The 18535-nt window shown below is 44.6% G+C and overlaps 1 protein-coding gene across 2 annotated transcripts in view; it reads right to left on the bottom strand.

The window, feature by feature from the left end:
- ALDH1L2 (aldehyde dehydrogenase 1 family member L2) overlaps positions 1-18535 on the bottom strand; it is a 70779-nt gene that overhangs the window by 32430 nt on the left and 19814 nt on the right. The window contains exons 1-4 of one of the 2 annotated variants that reach the window (XM_061638909.1): positions 17072-17136; positions 12810-12954; positions 10185-10419; positions 706-871 (exon numbers count right to left, since the gene is read on the bottom strand). In XM_061638909.1, coding sequence (XP_061494893.1) covers positions 706-871; positions 10185-10419; positions 12810-12954; positions 17072-17122 — 597 coding nt within the window. In that variant the 5' untranslated portion in view covers positions 17123-17136. Of the gene's footprint in view, positions 1-705; positions 872-10184; positions 10420-12809; positions 12955-17071; positions 17137-18535 lie in introns of those variants that run through there. The other variant, XM_061638910.1, reaches the window with a different exon arrangement.

An 18535-nucleotide genomic window follows, 5' to 3' on the forward strand; every position in this document is an offset into this window, starting at 1 on the left:
GCTTGGAAATCCTACCAAGCAATCAACATATCAACAGCATTTTATATTAACATTTGTTGTCATGTATCAGTTCAGTGCATCTGAACTATGGATGCTTCCAGAAAGTTGCTATTTTCCAGAGGGTTTCAATCACATAGTGGCAATCATATAGCTGGTTGGGAGGTATCACATCACAAATCTGCTTCCTGAGGACTTTCTGCAATAAGGAAGGTTATGGGGAAATGCACTGGAAAGGTGGGATAACACTTGCTTTGACACATCATCTAACCTCCCCATGAACAAATCAGAATGAATACTATTTAACTGCCAGCATCATCTAACTTCCCTTCAAACAAATCAGGATAAATGCTCAATAAACAAGTTTGGAAGCATTCTATGAACTAGGAAGCTCCAAATTCAATCATTGGATTAACCTATAGTTCATTGTATTCAGCTATGTATTCAGTAACTTCCTGAACAGGCAAGCCTCAGCTCCAGTCCCACAACCATAACAGAAAGTTAATAATATTGGCTTACTTTACTGGGTTGTTGTAAAGATTATTTGAGATGATATCTGTGAAAATCTTTGAACAGCTAAAAAACTGCTAATATAGCTACCTATCTGACAGTTAATGCTATGTTTAGTTTAAAATTCTGAAAAGCAGTTTTGAAGTGCCACTCAGTTTTCCTTCCAAACAGCATGGCTTTTAGCCCAGATAGCCTTACCATAGCCTTTATTCCTTCTGGGAAAAGAAACCGATTGTACAGGTCATCAACTGTATCATTTGGGCCAACATCACATTCCCTCTGCAGAAGAATTGGCCCTGTGTCCAGACCATCATCTGCCCAGAAAATGGTAAAGCCAGCTTTTTTATCTCCTTGAATTAAAGTCCTGAATGTAAGCAAAAGGGGAGTATACATGAAATCAAAACATCTTGATATCAGCATTATTCATTATTCCAAGCTATGAGGCAGATACATGGATAGCCTTGCCAACTTTGGAAGAGACTTGAATCTTTAAAAACTGGTGGACTAGAAATATAATGAATTTGATTTATTTAATTCAACTGATCACTTGAGTATCTTCTGCAATGTTATTTGGAGAATTGCACACTTTAAGACTGTGATCCTGGGAATAGTATTTTGGGGGATAAGAGTCATTGAATTCAGTGGGACTTAACACACCCCAGAACTGGGCTCAGGGCTGGCCCTACCCTTAGGCAGAGTGAGGCAACTGCCTCAGGCGGCAGATACAGGACAGGCAGCAGCTCCCACAATCAGCCATTCCTCCTGAGCCCTCCTCTATCCATTCCCATCCTCCTTAGATGGTGTCCTGAAAGCCACCATGATTGCCTGTTGCTGGCCAAGCATGGTTGGATCACTGTCTCTCCTAGCCACCTTCTTCCAACACATCACAGATAGTACTGCTGGGAAAGGACCACAACTGAGCAGCAGCCAGCCCAGGCCATATACTCCAGCAGCCATTGCAGGGGTGCATGCATTACTCTCCTGTCGTGATGCATGCAGGCACTGGTGCTCCTACACTGCAGCTTTTATGAGTGGTTAGCATGCAGGCGCTAGGCGGAATGGCAAGTGAATGGCAGTGAGGTGTTGGAGGACAGGGCTATAAGCGTCACCCAACCTGCCCCACACCTCATAAGCTAGCCTGTTGCCCTCAGGTGTGGTGGGTCTTGTCGACAGCATTGAAGTAATGTTAAATGGCTAGTCTGGTCAGGTTCTGTTCATGGCATGGGGGTGGGGAAGATACTGTATTGTCTTCGCCTCGGGCCAGCAGTGTAGCGGCAAAGTCAGAAGGGCAGGGTCCCTTCATGATTGTTGTGCCACCCCCCCCACACAGCCATGCCCCCTTTTCCACTTTCCCTTCTCATCCTTGCTCTCCATGTTCTCTCTCAAGTCCACACGCCATTACAACATGTCCCTAGGAGCCAATCAGAATAGTCTTCTCACTGGCTGACTCACCTCCTTTCACTCTGGTTGGCTCCAGTCAGAACAAAAGGACAAGGACTCCTCTCAGTGACTAACACACTCTCCTTTCATGCTGACAGGCTCGTACATAGGGACCCGTCTGGGACCCTGCTCCCCCAAAAGTAATGGGTCTATGACCCTCTGCAACCCCAGACAACTACACCCTAGCCTTGGGCACCAAAATGTCTTGGGCCAGTCTTAGTTGGGCTGCAAGCATTGTAGATGCATAATGTTGTGTGCCTCCCCAATCTCCGAGCGGTGAGATTTACGGGGTCCCTGTGCTCATCCAGGGTTTAGTTTCCTTTGGGAAGAGGGTCAGCGGAGACTGCGGTGTCTTTATGAAATATGGTTTATTTATTTACACACATTCCAATCTGAGCTTAGGATGGAGGGGGTTCAAGGCATCAGCAGTCCAATATCCAGTTTTTCCATCTGGGTTACAGGAGGCATCCTATAGCCATGATGCAGAGAGCCTGCCTCCGGTCTCCAAAACATTCTCTAGACCATCTCAAACTACAAGCTTGGCTGGAAGGGAACCCACAAGGATCATCCATTCCAACCCCAAACTCACAACAATAACAGTGCAAAAAGGATGTCGCCTAGACTAAAGCTGGGATGGGGAAACCTATGGCCCTCCATAAATTTGTGGACTGCAACTCCCATCTTCCCTGACCATTAACCAGCCTGACTGGGACTGATGGATTCTGGAGTCCATGTACATCTGGAAGGCCATTGGTTGCCCTTCCCTGTTCCAAAGGAGGCAGATGGCCATTATGGAAATATGTATATATATGCAGAGATACTCACCGGTCTGAACTGAGTGTGCCAGTGTGTGCATTTACCTTAGAAGCAGGCTTTTACCCTGCATTTAGATCACTGAGACTTAAGAGTAAATAAGAAAAGCTACTTTATTTATAGAAATACATAGTAGATAGGAAAGGCATACCTAGTTCTAGCTTACTAACTAAGTTGGAGGCGCAATGCCCAGATTTGGGTATTGCCCTTGTTGAGCCCCAGTTCCCTCAGGTGGACCAGGAGGAGGTGTCGGAGGAGGAGGAGGCTCTCGAAGACACTGAGGGAGGGGGAGATGCTGACAGCCCGCAAGTTCCCACGGACAGCCCTCCTGTCGACGTGGCTCCCGCTCCGACTGCAAGCACTCCAACAGAGCTGTTGGTGAGTGATCTTGCGCGTGCGCCAACTCCATCCCCCCGGGATTCCCCACCTGGCACTTCAAACGCTTCCCCGCCAACCTGCTCCCCATTCCTGAGGCTGAGCCGACACCTAGCGAGCCTTTGCTGTCAGATGAGCAGCCAGAGGCTCGTCCCCTCTTGCCCTGCGCAAGACAACATGAGAAGTGGGACTTTCAGAAGGTGGTACTTTGCAGGAGTCAGAGATTATGGGCAAAGACCTTCCCTATTTAAGGCAGCGCCCCCCTCATTGGGGTGCTGAGTCAACTTACTCCACATGCTGCAGAGAATGTCTAGTTAGATTAGGTAGGGTCAGTAGTAAGCCAGCATGGTTAGGTCTATGAAGCGCACCAGAGCTTGGAAGTAACTTGTTATTTTTAACGAGTTACTTGTAATTCGTTACAATTTTAAATAACGAGTGGGTAATTCCATTACATTTGGCAAGTAACGGAACGACTAGTAATTTTCCTACTTTTCAGCTGCGACTTTAACGTTTCCACGTTAGGTTGGACGTTACTTGGGGGCGGGAACAAGGGGAAGTCAGCTCCTGGCTGTGATTGGTGAACACAAGACATGTGCCTCACACTGATTGGACCTCTGCGCAGACTCTCTCTTCCCTCGTGATGGTGAATAGGCAGGGCCTGCTAGCGTCTGAGAGGAAAAAATGGACGCTGGAGGAAAAAGTCAGGGCAAGGACAACGGAGGAGAAGGCAGCAGCAGAATGGCGAAGAGCTGTGGAGGTGAGTGACGATGATTTGTGTGTGTGTGTGTGTGTGTGTGTGTGTGTGTGTGTGTGTGTGTGTGTGTGTGTGTGCCTCTCCTTACCTCGCTGCTGCCTCCGTGGCACCTTCTGCCCCCCCACGGCCTACTTCTCTTCCTTCCCCCCCTTTTTGAACTCTCCCCCTTGTTCCCATGCATACCTGTGTGCTGTATTTATCCAGACAGAGCACTCCTGCCTTTTAAAATGCCGGCTAGCTTTTTATTGTATATTTATTTGAACTCCATCTTTCTTTTTATTTGTATTTTTGTCCTGTTTAATCACAAGACTGAATTGTATGTGGGACAAAAACTGTCTCAGTAATAATAATAATAATAATAATAATTAAAAAAAATCATTAGGCGTATAATAAATGGCTTAAGGCTGATTTTTTTGTTCTTGGCAGAGATGAGGTGAGAAGTAGGGTCCTTGCAGCTCCTCCTCTCAGTCCCCCAGTTCTCAAACTCATGTTCTGTGAGAAAGAGAGAGATTCCCAGTCCCAGAGAGAGACAACTCCTGTAAACCCCATTCTCTCCAACAGCATCCCCAGGCGGGGTACCTGTGAAGATCACCTCTTGTTGAAAAAAATCCATTTATTGCAGCTGAATATCTGGGCAATGTAAAATTAAAATGTTTAACTGATTAATCCTCTCCCTTTCAATAAACTGATCAATTACATTTCAATTGATTTGCTTATCACCAAGACTTCAAATCTATGAGAATGTCCAGAATATAATAATTAAAAGGAGTGCAAGACAATGAAGAATTCAATACAGAAGCTCTAGGGCACACAGTTAAAAAAAATCAAGGCTGGTCTTTGTTATTGTTTCATGCATTCCCCGGTACAGTAACACACAAAATGTCTCTAAAAACAATAAACAAGTGTCTCATATTAAAACTCATTCTTACCAATAAAAATAGGCCCCACTGATTAATCAACTCTCCTTTTAGTTAATTAATCTGCTGAAAATTAAAGCTTGTAGCCCTAGAGTTGGTTTTTTTTTAAAAAAAAATCATTTGACCATGAAGACAAGTACCGTTCAGTTCACATACAGTGAATTTCAGAGTTGAGATTAATCTGTTCTCATCACAGCCCAGGCTTGTATATTTATGTGCAAGCCCTTTCTTGATGACATTGCCATGTGGTGACCAAAGCAAGGAGGAGAGAAGTCTCAGGCTGTGTGGTGCAGTCGCTGCAACACAATTGCTGCCTAGAAAAGAATGTGCAGATGCAAAAAGCAGAAGCTCAAGTAAGCTTCAATAAGATGAACAGTGCCAAAGCTGCACAGGCTGCAATAGGCAATGTTGAGGGGTTTCATCATTACTGCTTTTTAGGAAGTGAAGGTCAACCACTGTCAGTGCCGCCCTGGGCTCCTACTGCGAGGAAGGGCGGGATATATATAAATATAAATAAATATATATATATACAGAAAGAAAGAAAGGAGAGATGTAAAGGGGAGTATTTCTTTAGATGTTACCCTACTTTCCATTTTTGCTTTCTATTTGCTTCTAGCCCTATTCTGTCACTCTCCAGTACACATGAAGAAGGGGCAGTGAGGGCAACTCCCAAACCTGGGTGTTGCGCCTCTAAGTTAGTTACTTAGAACTAGGTATGCCTTTCCTATCTACGATGTATTTCTATAAATGAAATAGCTTTTCTTATTTTACTAAGTCTTAAGTCTCAGTGATCTCAGTGCAGGGTAAAAGCCTGCCACAAACACACACATTGGCACACACAAGCATCATAGACTGTTGACAATCTCTGCTAATATCTATACAAATGTACATAACATGCATCACTTGAACTCACATGATCTAGAGTTACCTTAGATCTTGCAAGATTTGCAAATGAGAAGCAATAGGGTTTTATATTAGTTCTGATTGTCTATTGGGCTATCATAGGTTATATGTTTTTTCCATTTTCTATGGCAAAAACTCCAACTTCAGTGGAATTTATGTGATGTGTTCTAATCATTTGAATTTGGCTAATGAATGCTTTATTCTTTCATCAGAACTTTAGCAGTAGTACCAAAATATTAATAAAAAAGAAAAGGGAAAGAAAAAATACTTTACATACATCATTCAGCTGTATTGCTAATTATAGATATAGATATAAAAGATAAACGGCATTTTGTCAAAAGTATTTTTGTCTACATTTTATACCTCATCCTTGGTTTTCCAAGCTTGGCATGGAATGCTTCTCATACAGAATTAATTTGAAATGCTGCATATTTATTATCATAATCATCATATTCAAAATAAAAAATATATGTACCGCCTTCAAGTTGATTCCAACTTATGGTGACCCTATGAATAGGGTTTTCATGAGGCTGAGAGGCAGTGACTGGCCCAAGGTCACCCAGTGAGCTTCATGGCTATGTGGGGATTTGAACCCTAGTCTCATTTTGTTCTCACAACAACCCTGTGAGATAGTAGGTTAGACTGGCCCAGGCAGGGTTATTCAGTGAGCAAAAATGATGCAAATAGGATCTCTTTTAATTGTGCTATCGACCTGCTTACTTCCACTCTGACTGGGGGATCTTGCAGCACGGGGAAGAGATGGGGGCACATCACAGCTGAAGTTCACCCATATAGGAGCATTATCTCTTGTTTATTACAGAGACGCCTGTTGCAGGTTTTGCTGCTGAGAGCAGCAGTCAGTTAGTGCGGCCACTTGAGTCACAGCTTGTTGATCCTGAGGAGGCAAAACTAGAAAGTGAGGTTCAGAAAGGAGGCCCTGTGCATGAGGAGGAGGAGGGCATGAAGCAGTGCCAGTTGCCCACAGCCACATCTGCAGAACAGCAAGTACCATGGTTTGGCTTTGAGAAAGCTTGTACATTTGTGAGCCAGAGTGGGAAAAATGTTGTTGTACGATGCAATTACTGCCTTCCAAGGATCAAAAATCTGAGATCAGCTGTTTCCTCCTCATCCAATGTGAAGAAACATTTTGAGGTAAGCCTTTGTCATGCTGGTCCTCAAAGAGTGTCCATTGTCTATTTATGTTTAAATTGTGAAGTTCCTCTTCCATTTTTTCTTGGATTCATGCTTTGTTCTTCTTCCTCAGAGGGCACACCCTGAGAAGCTGAGAGCAATTGAAGAAGCAATAAAGGCAAGGAGACGTGGCCTTCCTGAACCAATGCATGACACCCCTCCTCCCAAAATGCTGAAGCAGCAGCAGACAACCCTTGAGAGGTGGGGATCTGCCCTGTCACCCAGAGCAATCTCGACAGGAGAATCATTGATTTCATTGTAGAGGAGACATTACCACTTCAGACTGTGGACAAACCATCATTCATTAATCTGGTTCGCATTGGACTCCCCAAAGATTTCACCATCATATGTGCCAAGACTCTGAGAGACAGAATTGAGAAGAGAGCATGCCACATGAGAGAAACTCTTGCAAACCGAATGGGTGCTGTGGCATATATAGCAACCACTGCAGATTGTTGGACCAATGGCAAGAAGAGTTACTTTGGGGTAACAGCCCACTGGATCAACCCAACTACCCTGAAACTTGAGGTCGGGGCCTTGGCTTGTAAGCGTCTGAAGGGGCGCCATACATACGATGTCCTTTCAAAAGCACTGCATGATGTACATGTGCCGTACAGGATCCACAACAAAGTTATGTGCACTACTACAGACAATGGCTCCAACTTTGTGAAAGCGTTCAGAGTTTTCATGGCCAAAGAACCAGTGGAAGCTGCAGGCACCAGTGACGATGATGGTGATAACCAGGAGGAGGAGGAGGCTGAGGTGGAGTTTGTGCCTATCTGTGAGATCCTGGACACAGGACCTGAGGCAGAGGAAGAAGCTGCAGACTCAGGAGAGGATTTTGTTTTACCACCACACCAGAGATGTGCTAGCCACACCCTCAACCTTGTGGCAACACAAGACATAGAGGCCATGCTTTCTGACTCCTCCAAAAGTAGTCTTCTTAAATAAATAATAATAAATAAAATTTTATTTAGCAGACGCCCATCTGTCCGACTGAACGGACACTCTGGGCGACGTACAATATAAAATACAATATAAAATACAATCTCCTTATATACATAATCATCACATTATTAATGTCATAACATCTCATCTAAAGACCATCTCTTGGTCCTTTCAAGAAACAGTTTCATTCCTTGATGGGAAAGTGCAGCAAGTTGTGGTCCAAGCAGAACCAGTCAGCCCAGATTGCTAAGTATATCCGTGCGCAATGTGGTGTGCATCTGAAGGTACCGAATAAGACCAGGTGGAATTCCACCTTTGATGCGTTGAAGCAACTACATGAGCTCCTGTCAACTGTGCCACTAAAAATGCATGCCATAATGGACCGCTGCTCCTTGTCCAGGATCACAGCTACTGAGATTGAAGTGGTACAGGAATACACAGAGATTATGGAGCCACTAGCCCAGTCCCTAGATATCCTGCAACGGGAGAACGGCATGTTCATGGGGTATTTGCTACCAACACTCTGCAATCTGGACCGCAAGTTAGAAGGACTGGAAAACAAACCTGAGAGGTACACATACTGTTTTCAGCTGCTGAGAGGTGTGCGCGAAGCCCTAAGAAAGCGGTCTGCAGCTATCTGGGAGGACAAGAGGCTTCTTCTGGCAGCCTGCCTACACCCTCGCTTCAAACTAGATTGGCTGGAATCGTGTCAGGCCGCCACCCATACCAACAAGTAAGAACATTAGGGAAGCCCTTTGGGTGGATTACTCCAAGGGAAATGTTGTCTCAAGGGAGGCATCAGAGGGTTTAAGGTGGTAGGCAGGGGCTGGGCCTTTTCTTCCTGGGGCTCCTCATCACAACCTTGGGTTGCTGCAGGTAATCCTTAAGGGTCTGCTGTGCTGCCCCATGAGTGTGGTGACTTGGTCACCTTTCTACCTTCCATGTCATCATCCACAGGCTCAGGCTGGACCCTGAACCAGGGGACATGACAAGCATCAGGAAATGAAGAGCAGATGATGGTTTCCTAACATATATGTGTTAACATATCCTCTCTCTTTCTTAGATACACAGTGGAAGCCTTGTTGAAAGCTGAAATAAAGATGGGTGTACTTAATGAGGACAGTGATCAGTCTTCAGATAAAGACCAGGAAGGAGATGACTTAGAAGATGACTTCTTTAACTTTCTGCTCCAGGGCAAGAAGTCAGCAGTGGACACTGCTGAGGAGGAACTGGTGAGGTACCTGAGGTCTCCCAGCAGGGAAGTGTCATCACTCCATGGCTTTCCACGTGTGCTGCGGTGTTTTTTGCAGCACAACACAGGCATGCCTTCAAGCGCCGCAGTAGAATGCCTGTTCAGTACTGGTGGCAACGTAATGACTGTAAAAAGACATTCCTTGTCTGACATGCTCTTTGAGCATCTTGTTCTTTTGAGACATAACAGAAACATATTATAAAAGCATTTCAAGTGTAAAATTTGATTTCAAGAGTTGGGGTATCATCATTGCTTGGGGGGATGTGAGATTCTGTTATGCCGTTATGTTAATCTTCAAGTGTTGGGGTATCTTCATTGCTTGGGGGGATGTGAGATTCTGTTATGCCATTATGTTAATCTTACAGATAATTTTTTTATTCTACTACCCCCTGTGTGTGTGTGTTTATTTTTAATATTGTTTTAGGCTTCTTAGATGTGCAGCAGCCAAGGCCAGCACCTTGTAGGAGTTTTTTTAAAAAGTAACTGAAATGTAATTGTAGTGATTACTTTTGAGAAAAAGTAAAGTAATCAGTTACTTTCAGAGCCATTGCAATTGTAACGGTAATTACTACTTTTTGGGGCCAAGTAATTGTAACTGTAATTTATTACTTTTTAAAAGTAATCTTCCAAGCTCTGAAGCGCACTGCTTTTGATGTAACCGTTACTCTAATAAAACAATAATTAATTCCAGCCTCGCCTCCGTCTTGTGTCTCGTACTCTGGGCAGGACAGCCCTCATAGCTCAGGAGAGAGAGCAAAGACAAAGATGTCTCCTCTCTCCTCGGACAGTTGAAGAGGAAGACAAAGGAAAGAGGGGCAGGTCAGCTTCCCTGAGCAGATCAGTCTACAACGGAAGTTAGGCAGAGAAGAGCACAGGTAAAGGTAGGCAAGCCGAGCCAGCTGGAGGACCCTAACTCTATCTTCCTTCTGGAATACAAACAAAAGAACCAAAACAGGGGTTGCTCTTGCCCCACATCCAATAATAGCAACTCCTCATCTTGCTCCCGCCTTCCTCTTCTGCCTCCCACCTTCACTACCAGACATGCAAATGGATGGTTAGCTAGGCTTTCATCCAGCCTACTCACCAACTGATTGCAGAAGCTCCTCTATGACGGGGAAGGATAGACGGATGGTAAATAATAGAACCATGATTTGGACTGTCAATAACATCCATGGGAATGAACTGTGTACAGTATGGAAGGACATTCAACTCTGCTCCAACTGATTTGTAGGCTTCGATAACCTCCTGTACAGGCTTGCCCTTAGCTCTCCACCTTGGGAATTTAAACACAGGGGTTCCATCCTTTTCTGCAGCCAATGCTGCAAAATAAAGGAGAAAAAAGAACACTTGCAAATATTTTTTGTTGACTGGACATCTGAAGTGGAAAATACATATTGCATTAGATTGCATTGGCTGCCTGTATGTTTCCAAGCCCGATTCAAGGTGCTGGTTTTAACCTATAAAGCCTTACATGGTTTGGGACCACAATACCTGACGGAATGCCTCTCTCGACATGAACCTACCCGTACACTATGCTCAACATCAAAGGCCCTCCTTTGGGTGCCTACTCCGAGGGAAGCTCGGAGGACGGCAACAAGGCAGAGGGCCTTCTCAGTGGTGGCCCCCAAATTATGGAATGATCTCCCTGACAAGGTGCACCTGACACCAACCCTGTCATCTTTTCGGCACCAGGTCAAGACTTTCCTCTTCTCCCAGGCATTGTAACAGCATTTGAATAACATCTGTTTTTAACTTGCTTATCAGTTTTTATGGGTTTTAGTGGTTTAAATTTGTATACTTGTTTTTAATTGTTGTAAACTGCCCAGAAAGCTTCGGCTATGGGGTGGTATATAAATGCAATAAATAAATAATAAATATATAAGTAAAAGGTGTACAAACAGATCAAGCCCCCTTCTTATGCTGCTTCAGCTGCAGGAGCCAATCAGGTCTGCATCACTGGAAGATCTATATGGGAAACCTCTGATCAACAGGCCTAATTAGGTCTGGCAGTCATCTTCAAGCCCCTCTAAGATCAGCTATACTCTGGAGTTTCCGACTGGGAACTCTGAAGTTTATCCACCGCTGATCAGCTGATTGTCAGTGACTTCAGCCCCGCTTGGACTGGCTGGGATCTTCCTTTGCAGTGCGGCTTGAAGTCAAGGCATGCTGCAGAGAAAAAAAATGGGTCACCTGACAACATGGTGTAATCAGGTGATTGATAGGTGGGCAGCCCCATCCACCTATCAAAGTGGCCTGGTGGATGGGGGAACTAAGGATCCAGCCATTGGGTTGAAAGGATTCCTTGCCCCTGATCTAGACCATGTGTAGGGTGGCCATGTGTCCTACTTTACAGAGGGCAGTCCTCTATTTGAAGGAGTCCTCTATTTGAAGGGTCCAAGTCTGGTTTAAAGATAAAGAATCCTAAGAAGGGCGAGCAGGTGGGCTCTGAAGTTGCCCGTCAACACAATTAGCACTTGGACATGCACGCAGGTTAGCTACTTACAGTCTTTTCCATAATAGTGAGAGAGATTGTATTTTTATTTAATTAGAGCCATTATTTCTATATTTGCATGTATACTTTTAAATTAGCATATGCACATTTTATGCAAATCTATGTCCTCTTTTGGTGATGTGTTTCCACTTTTTTGGCGATGTCACCCTAGCCATGTATGAGAAGCCCATGATGTGGCTCCTTCCTAGAATAGCGCTGCCCCTTCAAGAAACTGGAACAATCCTGGTGACAGAAGAAGTGACATTGTAGGCTCTTCCTACAGATGGTCCTGATCTTATGACGTTGCTGGAGTGGTGAAGGAAGGGCTTGATTGGTGCTATAATTTTGTATCTAATGATGCAGCCTATGAATTTATTCAGCTCAAAGTAAGGCAAGACAGCTGTATGTCTGGGGAAGCGGCTAGATAGTCATAACAAACCCAACAGCAACACATATCCACATTTTTAGCACATTGAAAGGAAAAGCAGCATGGTGCATGCTAACACCGTACTGGCCCCTATGATGCCCCTGTAAATGTTGCACAGTAATTATGGTAAGTGTCGGTTTTGTAGGGTAAATGTGGTAAGTAGAGTGAGTGAGAAGGGGGAGTACATAGGTTGGAATGTTGAGGAATGCTGAGTTGTGATTGGCTCTGGGTTTTGGAGGGGTGGATTTGTGTTTAGGCGGGTAGTGAGGCAGGTTTTAGGACTAAGACATATAAAGAGAAAACTATTATGTAACCAGACGCATGTTGACTGAATTTATAGTAATCTTGTTTATTCCTCGTGTCATTCAATAAATAGTTTTGGTTTAACAACACGCCTGATCCTTGGCTGGGATATTACAGACCAGAAGGGTGGGCAGAGCAATACCAAAGCTGGGAACAGTATCAATGGTGGCAGCGGTGAAGGGATAGTGTAACAACAGAAAGTATCCAAAAGCAACCCAGGGCTGTAATCTTTAAAGGCAGAAAGATACAGGGGGGTTGTGGCCTGTAAGTGCACCCAGACACTACATAGCAATCTGAGGAGGAGACAAAGGCACAGTCTCAGGGCAGTATTGCATTACAGAGTGTCAGGTGGTGGCGCCTAGTAGTGGGATCGTGAGAGACCTGTGCTGGGGCCAGTGTCAGAGATCCATTACGAGACCAGACCCAGAGTAGGGGTCTGACAGCCCCATTATAACAATTGTAGCCACTGAACACCATAGACTACTTACCCAAAGGGTCAGCCTTTCCATTTTTGTCTGGGACTGTGAAAACTCCAACAACTTTGTGGCCTTCTTTTTGTAAGTGCCTGTAGACCTCTTGTCCAAAAAGACTCTGGCCTATCAAAGCCAGCTTTAGTTTATTTTGGTAAAAATCCTGTCAACCAAAGTAAAAGGATAATACAGCTCAGAAGACCTAAAGGCTGGCCTTTTCCCTGTAAATCTTGTGTTGACTCTTACTCAGGTAAGTCGACTGATGAACAAGAAGAGCAATTCCTCACAAGAAGTGTGTACATAATGTGTGCTCAGTCACATTCAATGAACACTTGTCTCATTTTTCTTCCTTTCTTTTTTGCTCTGTGCATGTACAGGGGGACACTCATAGCTGATCACAAACTCACATGGTGAACGAGAAACACATACTAAATCATGCATCATGATACACACAGAGAACATGCTTTTTCTCCAAGAGAAGTGATATCTATACAGCCAAAGGATCATATATGGAGCAAGCCTGAGATCCAATTTATACAGAAACATATTTCCCATATCACTGTAAATTTCTGGTAAATGGCTATGGGATTGATTGATTGATTGATGACTCGTCCCTCCCAGCAGGAGCCAGTTTTGACACATGGTAATGTACAATGCTGAAACAATGAAATGTGCAGGCTCAGACAATTAGTTGTGTTTGACAATGCTGCCCGGTACACTGTCAAAACTTATGTCAAGAGACTGTTATAGTAAGAAGGCATATCTGGTCTCATTGTTTGAAACACATTCACATGTGATTCTTATATTTTTCACCTCTTTACCCTGGCTTTTCACAACTGAAGTATTATGTTTTTAGCACCCACTTTTTTTGATCAAGTTATACAGTAGGGCCCCGCTTTTTGGCGTTCCGCTTCTCAGCGTTCCGCTAATATGGCAGTTTTCAATTACAGTAGGGCCCCACTCATACGGCTTTTTCAGTGTTTTTCGGCATGACGCGCTCCAAGAAGGGCATTGGGCGCCATTTTATTGTTGGTGTTCCACTTTTCGGTGCTTTTCGCTTTTCGGCAGGGGTCTGGAACCTAACCTGCCGTATGAGTGGGGCCCTACTGTACTGTTCTGGTTGGAATTGTTTAACTTGTTTTTAATCATTGTAACTGTTTTACTTGTTTTTATAACTATGTATTAGACTGTTGTAACTTCCCCTGCAACCTTATGGTGATGGGCAGGTAAGAAACCTTATGAACAAAACAAAGAAACATGACTGTGTGAATATACAGCTGTACACCCCCCACCCCCCAATGCTATAACCATTATACCCACATGGAAATAATATCAGGACTTGCCCAAGAGGTTTTGCTGCCTGAGCTGCACAAGAGGGTGTTGTCCCTTCCCCTGCCCTTCCACATACAGAAGCTGGCAGCAGAATCTTACTTCGGCACTAGAGATGGGGCAGCACCTCTTGGAGATGGGGCAGCATCCTCTCATGCACTGGAGGCAGAAGGTTAATTTAAGGGGTGCAGGGCAGGCCACATGGAATTCCAACTCCTTGCTGCCTCTCCCCCAGCATCTGCCACCCGAGGCAGCTACCTCACTCTAAGGGTAAGGCCACCCTGAAGGAAGCTGTAGGTGAGGGTGTGCTTAGGGCTGTCCAAACAGTATAGTTTTCCTTCATGGACATCCCTTTCAACTTCAGTGTGGACCTGACCACTTAAACATGGTGTGGTTTTCTTAACTGTCTTGAAAATGGGGGTAACTTTAACAGTGCCAGCCAAACACACAGAGAGATGAGGAAGAAAGACACATTAAAAACAGTGACAAGGTGGAGAATGTATGTACGGGCAATCTATCTGATCGCTAGAGACGCCAAGGATTGGACCACGGATCTTCTGCATGCAAAGCAGATGCCCTACCTTTGAGCTATGTGCATTCCCTTGGATGATATTCAATTCCTAGCTATGCATAGCTGGGCTGTAGATTGGCTGCTTGAGCAGATGTTTACGTGGCTACTTCATCTTCTTAAAAAAAGCAATGGGATTTCTTTCTGTTTCCATGGAGTGTTCTTTTTTCAGCAGTGAAACTTGAGGTGGCAATCTAAAGCAGAGCCCCTCTAGAGCAAGGCAAAACCCCTCCCCATCCATATGCAATGTGCTGTCGTCAGCCATTCATTCTCATATTTAGCATTGCTGATGCAATCCAAGCAGCTCAGTTTAAACCTTCTTACTATATCAGTCCCTCGACATAGAGGTTTTTTTCATTCAGGCTACTGCTGACACCATACCAGACAGTGTTGTCAAACACACTGTACAATCCAGGCTTCAGTAAAGCAACAGTGAGTTGGTAGAGACTGTGGGTTTCACTGTCGGGACTAGACTGCCTTTCCTACACACACACATGTTTACGAGGATCTTAAGGGTCCTTTTGCACTCTACCTGAAAGCCAGCCACAAGTGCATTTCAGCCACAATCAACCTTTCAGTGACAATAGCAGAATTCCTGCCTCAAGAAGACAGGTGTTAGTGTAGTCATGTCCAGGTGAGAGCATAAGTTGGGGGGATCATAACTTTTTAAAAAAAATATCTGGTTTCATGTGTTCTCCTATATACAAGTATGCATGGGAGAGGGATCAGCCTCAACATTACCCCCCCAAAACTAAAACAAAATGGGTGGGTGGGTACGTGGGAAGGCAGACTCGAGGAGCTTCATTGCTCATTGCTGGTTTGGGCTCCTTCTGGGAGGAAGGGTGGTATATATATATATATATATATATATGATTGCAAAGACTGTCATGGATGTTGGTTGACTATTGTGATATCTTCATTCATTCATTGATAAATAAATAAATAAATAAAGATATCACAATAGTCCACCAACATCCATGAGTCCTTGCAATCACATTCAATCCAGAAATCACAGAAGCGGCAAGACAGTGTGACGGAAATGTAGCCTTGCGTCTATGTTAGTAGCAACAGCACAAGCGGCTAAGAACTGCATGCAGGCAAGTACATGGAATTTCATGCAGGTAAGTAAGGGGGGGGAGGCAGCAGCAAAGGAGGGCTGGAGTGCTTGGCCCTCCTCTGTTCCCAGCATAGAAACCAAGCACGTTGCTAGAGAAGGGAAACCCCCTCTTCAACACCCAGCATAGAATTGCACCTCTTCTGCCAGTCTTCAACAGCATTGAAAAAGAGCCATAACTCAGCTGCTTTGCAAGCAGATGGTCCCATTTTCAATTCCCAGCATCTCCAGGTAAGGCTGAGAAAAACTTCCTGGAGTGCTGCTGCCAGTCTGTGCAGACCATACTGAGCTAGATGAACCAACAGTATGACTCGGTATAAGGCAGTTTCCTATGTGCCCCGTTTACTAGTCTTTGCAGGCTGGTAACCTCAAGGAGCTTATGTACAATGCTGTCATGATGTTTAGAATGCTGGAAATCTGGGACCTAAGAGACCTGGGTTCAAATCCCTCCTCAACTACGAAGCTTGGTGGGCGAGCCAGTCACTCTCTCTCAGCCTAGTCGACCAACGTGGGGTTCTTTGGAAACTAATCTGAAAAAGCTGTCTTTAGCTTCTCGGAAAAAGACGGCAGGATACAACTATAGTCAATGACAGAAATGCGCCGTCTGGGGAAAATGTCACATTTCGCCGGGGTTTGGGGCATAAATTGCATGCAACACCCATGGCCAAAAGCAGTATCAGGAATGAAGGGAGGGAGCAAGCTGAGCACTAACTGCATGCATTCTACATGCATGCACGCACACCGAAGAAAAACTCAATGCACAACCATCCTACAAGCAGGCTAATACAACACCAGACTAGTGCTGACTATTCCATAGGAATGGAAACGGGGGGGGGGTCGCAGCTGCAGATCCTAGCATCCATGGTGCTGAGATTTCTAGGGAATATACAAACTTTACCTATAGGTGCATCCCAAAAGCGAAGTCATTGTCACCTACTGGAAATGACTAGCCCTTGAATAAAACGCCAGTGTCCAAATTTCCTCTAAGCAACAAGTTTTCTGCGTGGGTGCATGGGTGTTTAATTGTCTGCTCACATTATTAAAGGTCCACTGACTGTCCCCTCCCGTCTGCCCCCTTCCAACTCTTTCCCAGCTATTTGTTTCCTTGCAAACCAAAAGATGCCTACTAAATCTTTGCGAGACCAAAACACAATGTAAGCCTATTTGCAAAAAGCCTTTTGGGGGGGTCGGAGGGGGAAGAAGAAAGCAGTAGCAGCATCTCTCCAAATCTGCTCCTATAGATATAGAGAGAGATCTGGATACACTCACCGTGGCCGTGGTGGAGAATTTCCTTAGCAATTGGTTGGTTTTGGAGAGCATTGTTGCGGGAGAGAGATTCGAGGGCCAGTCAACAATGATCGCTTCAAGCGGGAACAATTTCTTGGCCAGCGGGGAGAACAAAATGAAATCCTCTGTGGAGCTGAGTGGTGGAGATTCCTTGTCCAGATTTTGGTACCCAAACACCAGCAGCAGCAGGTCAGCCGCGCCAGCAGCAGCACCGTCGAGTCTGATGCAACTCGCTCAAGCTGTCTTTGGCTGCAGGCCAGGCATAAGCGAGCTCCGCGGGCGCGCGCAAATGGGTGGCCCGTGACAGCTCAAGCGGCAGCTATGGAGAGGCGGGCGCGCGCCTAGTTGCTGCTTGGCCTTTCTCCATCTCACGCAGTGCTGCATTTGAAACGGGGGGGGGGAATAACGGGTAGAGGCCTGCCTAGTAGAAGCCATGCCTGCACCCTCATCTGGCTTAGCTTCGGGCAGCAGGGAGGCAAGTTTCAATTTTTCTTTCTCCTCCCTCCACTTTCTTTTTTTATTCTGGGAACAGGCAGAAATTCAGCAGGTACACGGTTCCCCAGCAGATGGGTGTGGTTTACAGTGCCACTTTTATAGGGCATTTATCATGCCTTACTGCCCTGAGAAAGGGCTCTTAAAATAACATCAGACACTTCCTTGTGCCTGTACTCTGTACATAAATTGCCAGAGGTGAGCCAGACGTACCTGGTTCAAATCTTGCTTTTGGTCTGTATTCACTAGGTGGTCTTACTTATTTATTTTAAATATTTTAATCCACCTTGCATAAGTAACTGGAATAAGTAACCAAAGGAAATCAGGCAAGCACCCAGCCTGCTGAGATTTAGGCATCTGTTGAGGGCATTTTTTGTTTAAAAAGGCTTTCCCTGATGTGCGTAACCCAGTCATTTTAGGGAACAATCACTGTGTAATTGTAGAAATCCTTGTATTGCCTTTTGCTTGCTGAGTTCCTAATCTTTTATATTGCATTTTATTTTATAAATACGATGCTTTGGTAACTTTTGTGTGTGAAGTGGTCTGCAAAAATATATGTAAAGTAAAATAACGTTCCAGAAATCCCATCACATAACTACTTCTCCTTCTCCTCATTATTATTATATCCATTAATTAGTTGTTTAATTAAAAATATTATCTTGGCAACATACAATAACGATGTGAAACAATTAAAAGTACAACAGATTCAACAATAAAACTGACCAGGAGCAATTCAGTAACAGACACTGGCTACTGGCAACCAATTCAATTAACACATCAGCAAGGCTCAATCCCCCCTACAAAAGCTCAAAACTGTCCAATTGTCATCATTGCATATAAACCAAACATTTAAAGCACACTGCTTCCCCCAAAGAATCATAGGACCTATAGTTTACCCCTCACAGAACTACAGTTCCCAGCATCCTTAACAAACTACAGTTCCTAGGACTCTTT

This window comes from Rhineura floridana, chromosome 8 (genome assembly GCF_030035675.1).
Source record: "Rhineura floridana isolate rRhiFlo1 chromosome 8, rRhiFlo1.hap2, whole genome shotgun sequence".
In the NCBI taxonomy this organism is placed as follows: Eukaryota; Metazoa; Chordata; class Lepidosauria; order Squamata; family Rhineuridae; genus Rhineura; species Rhineura floridana.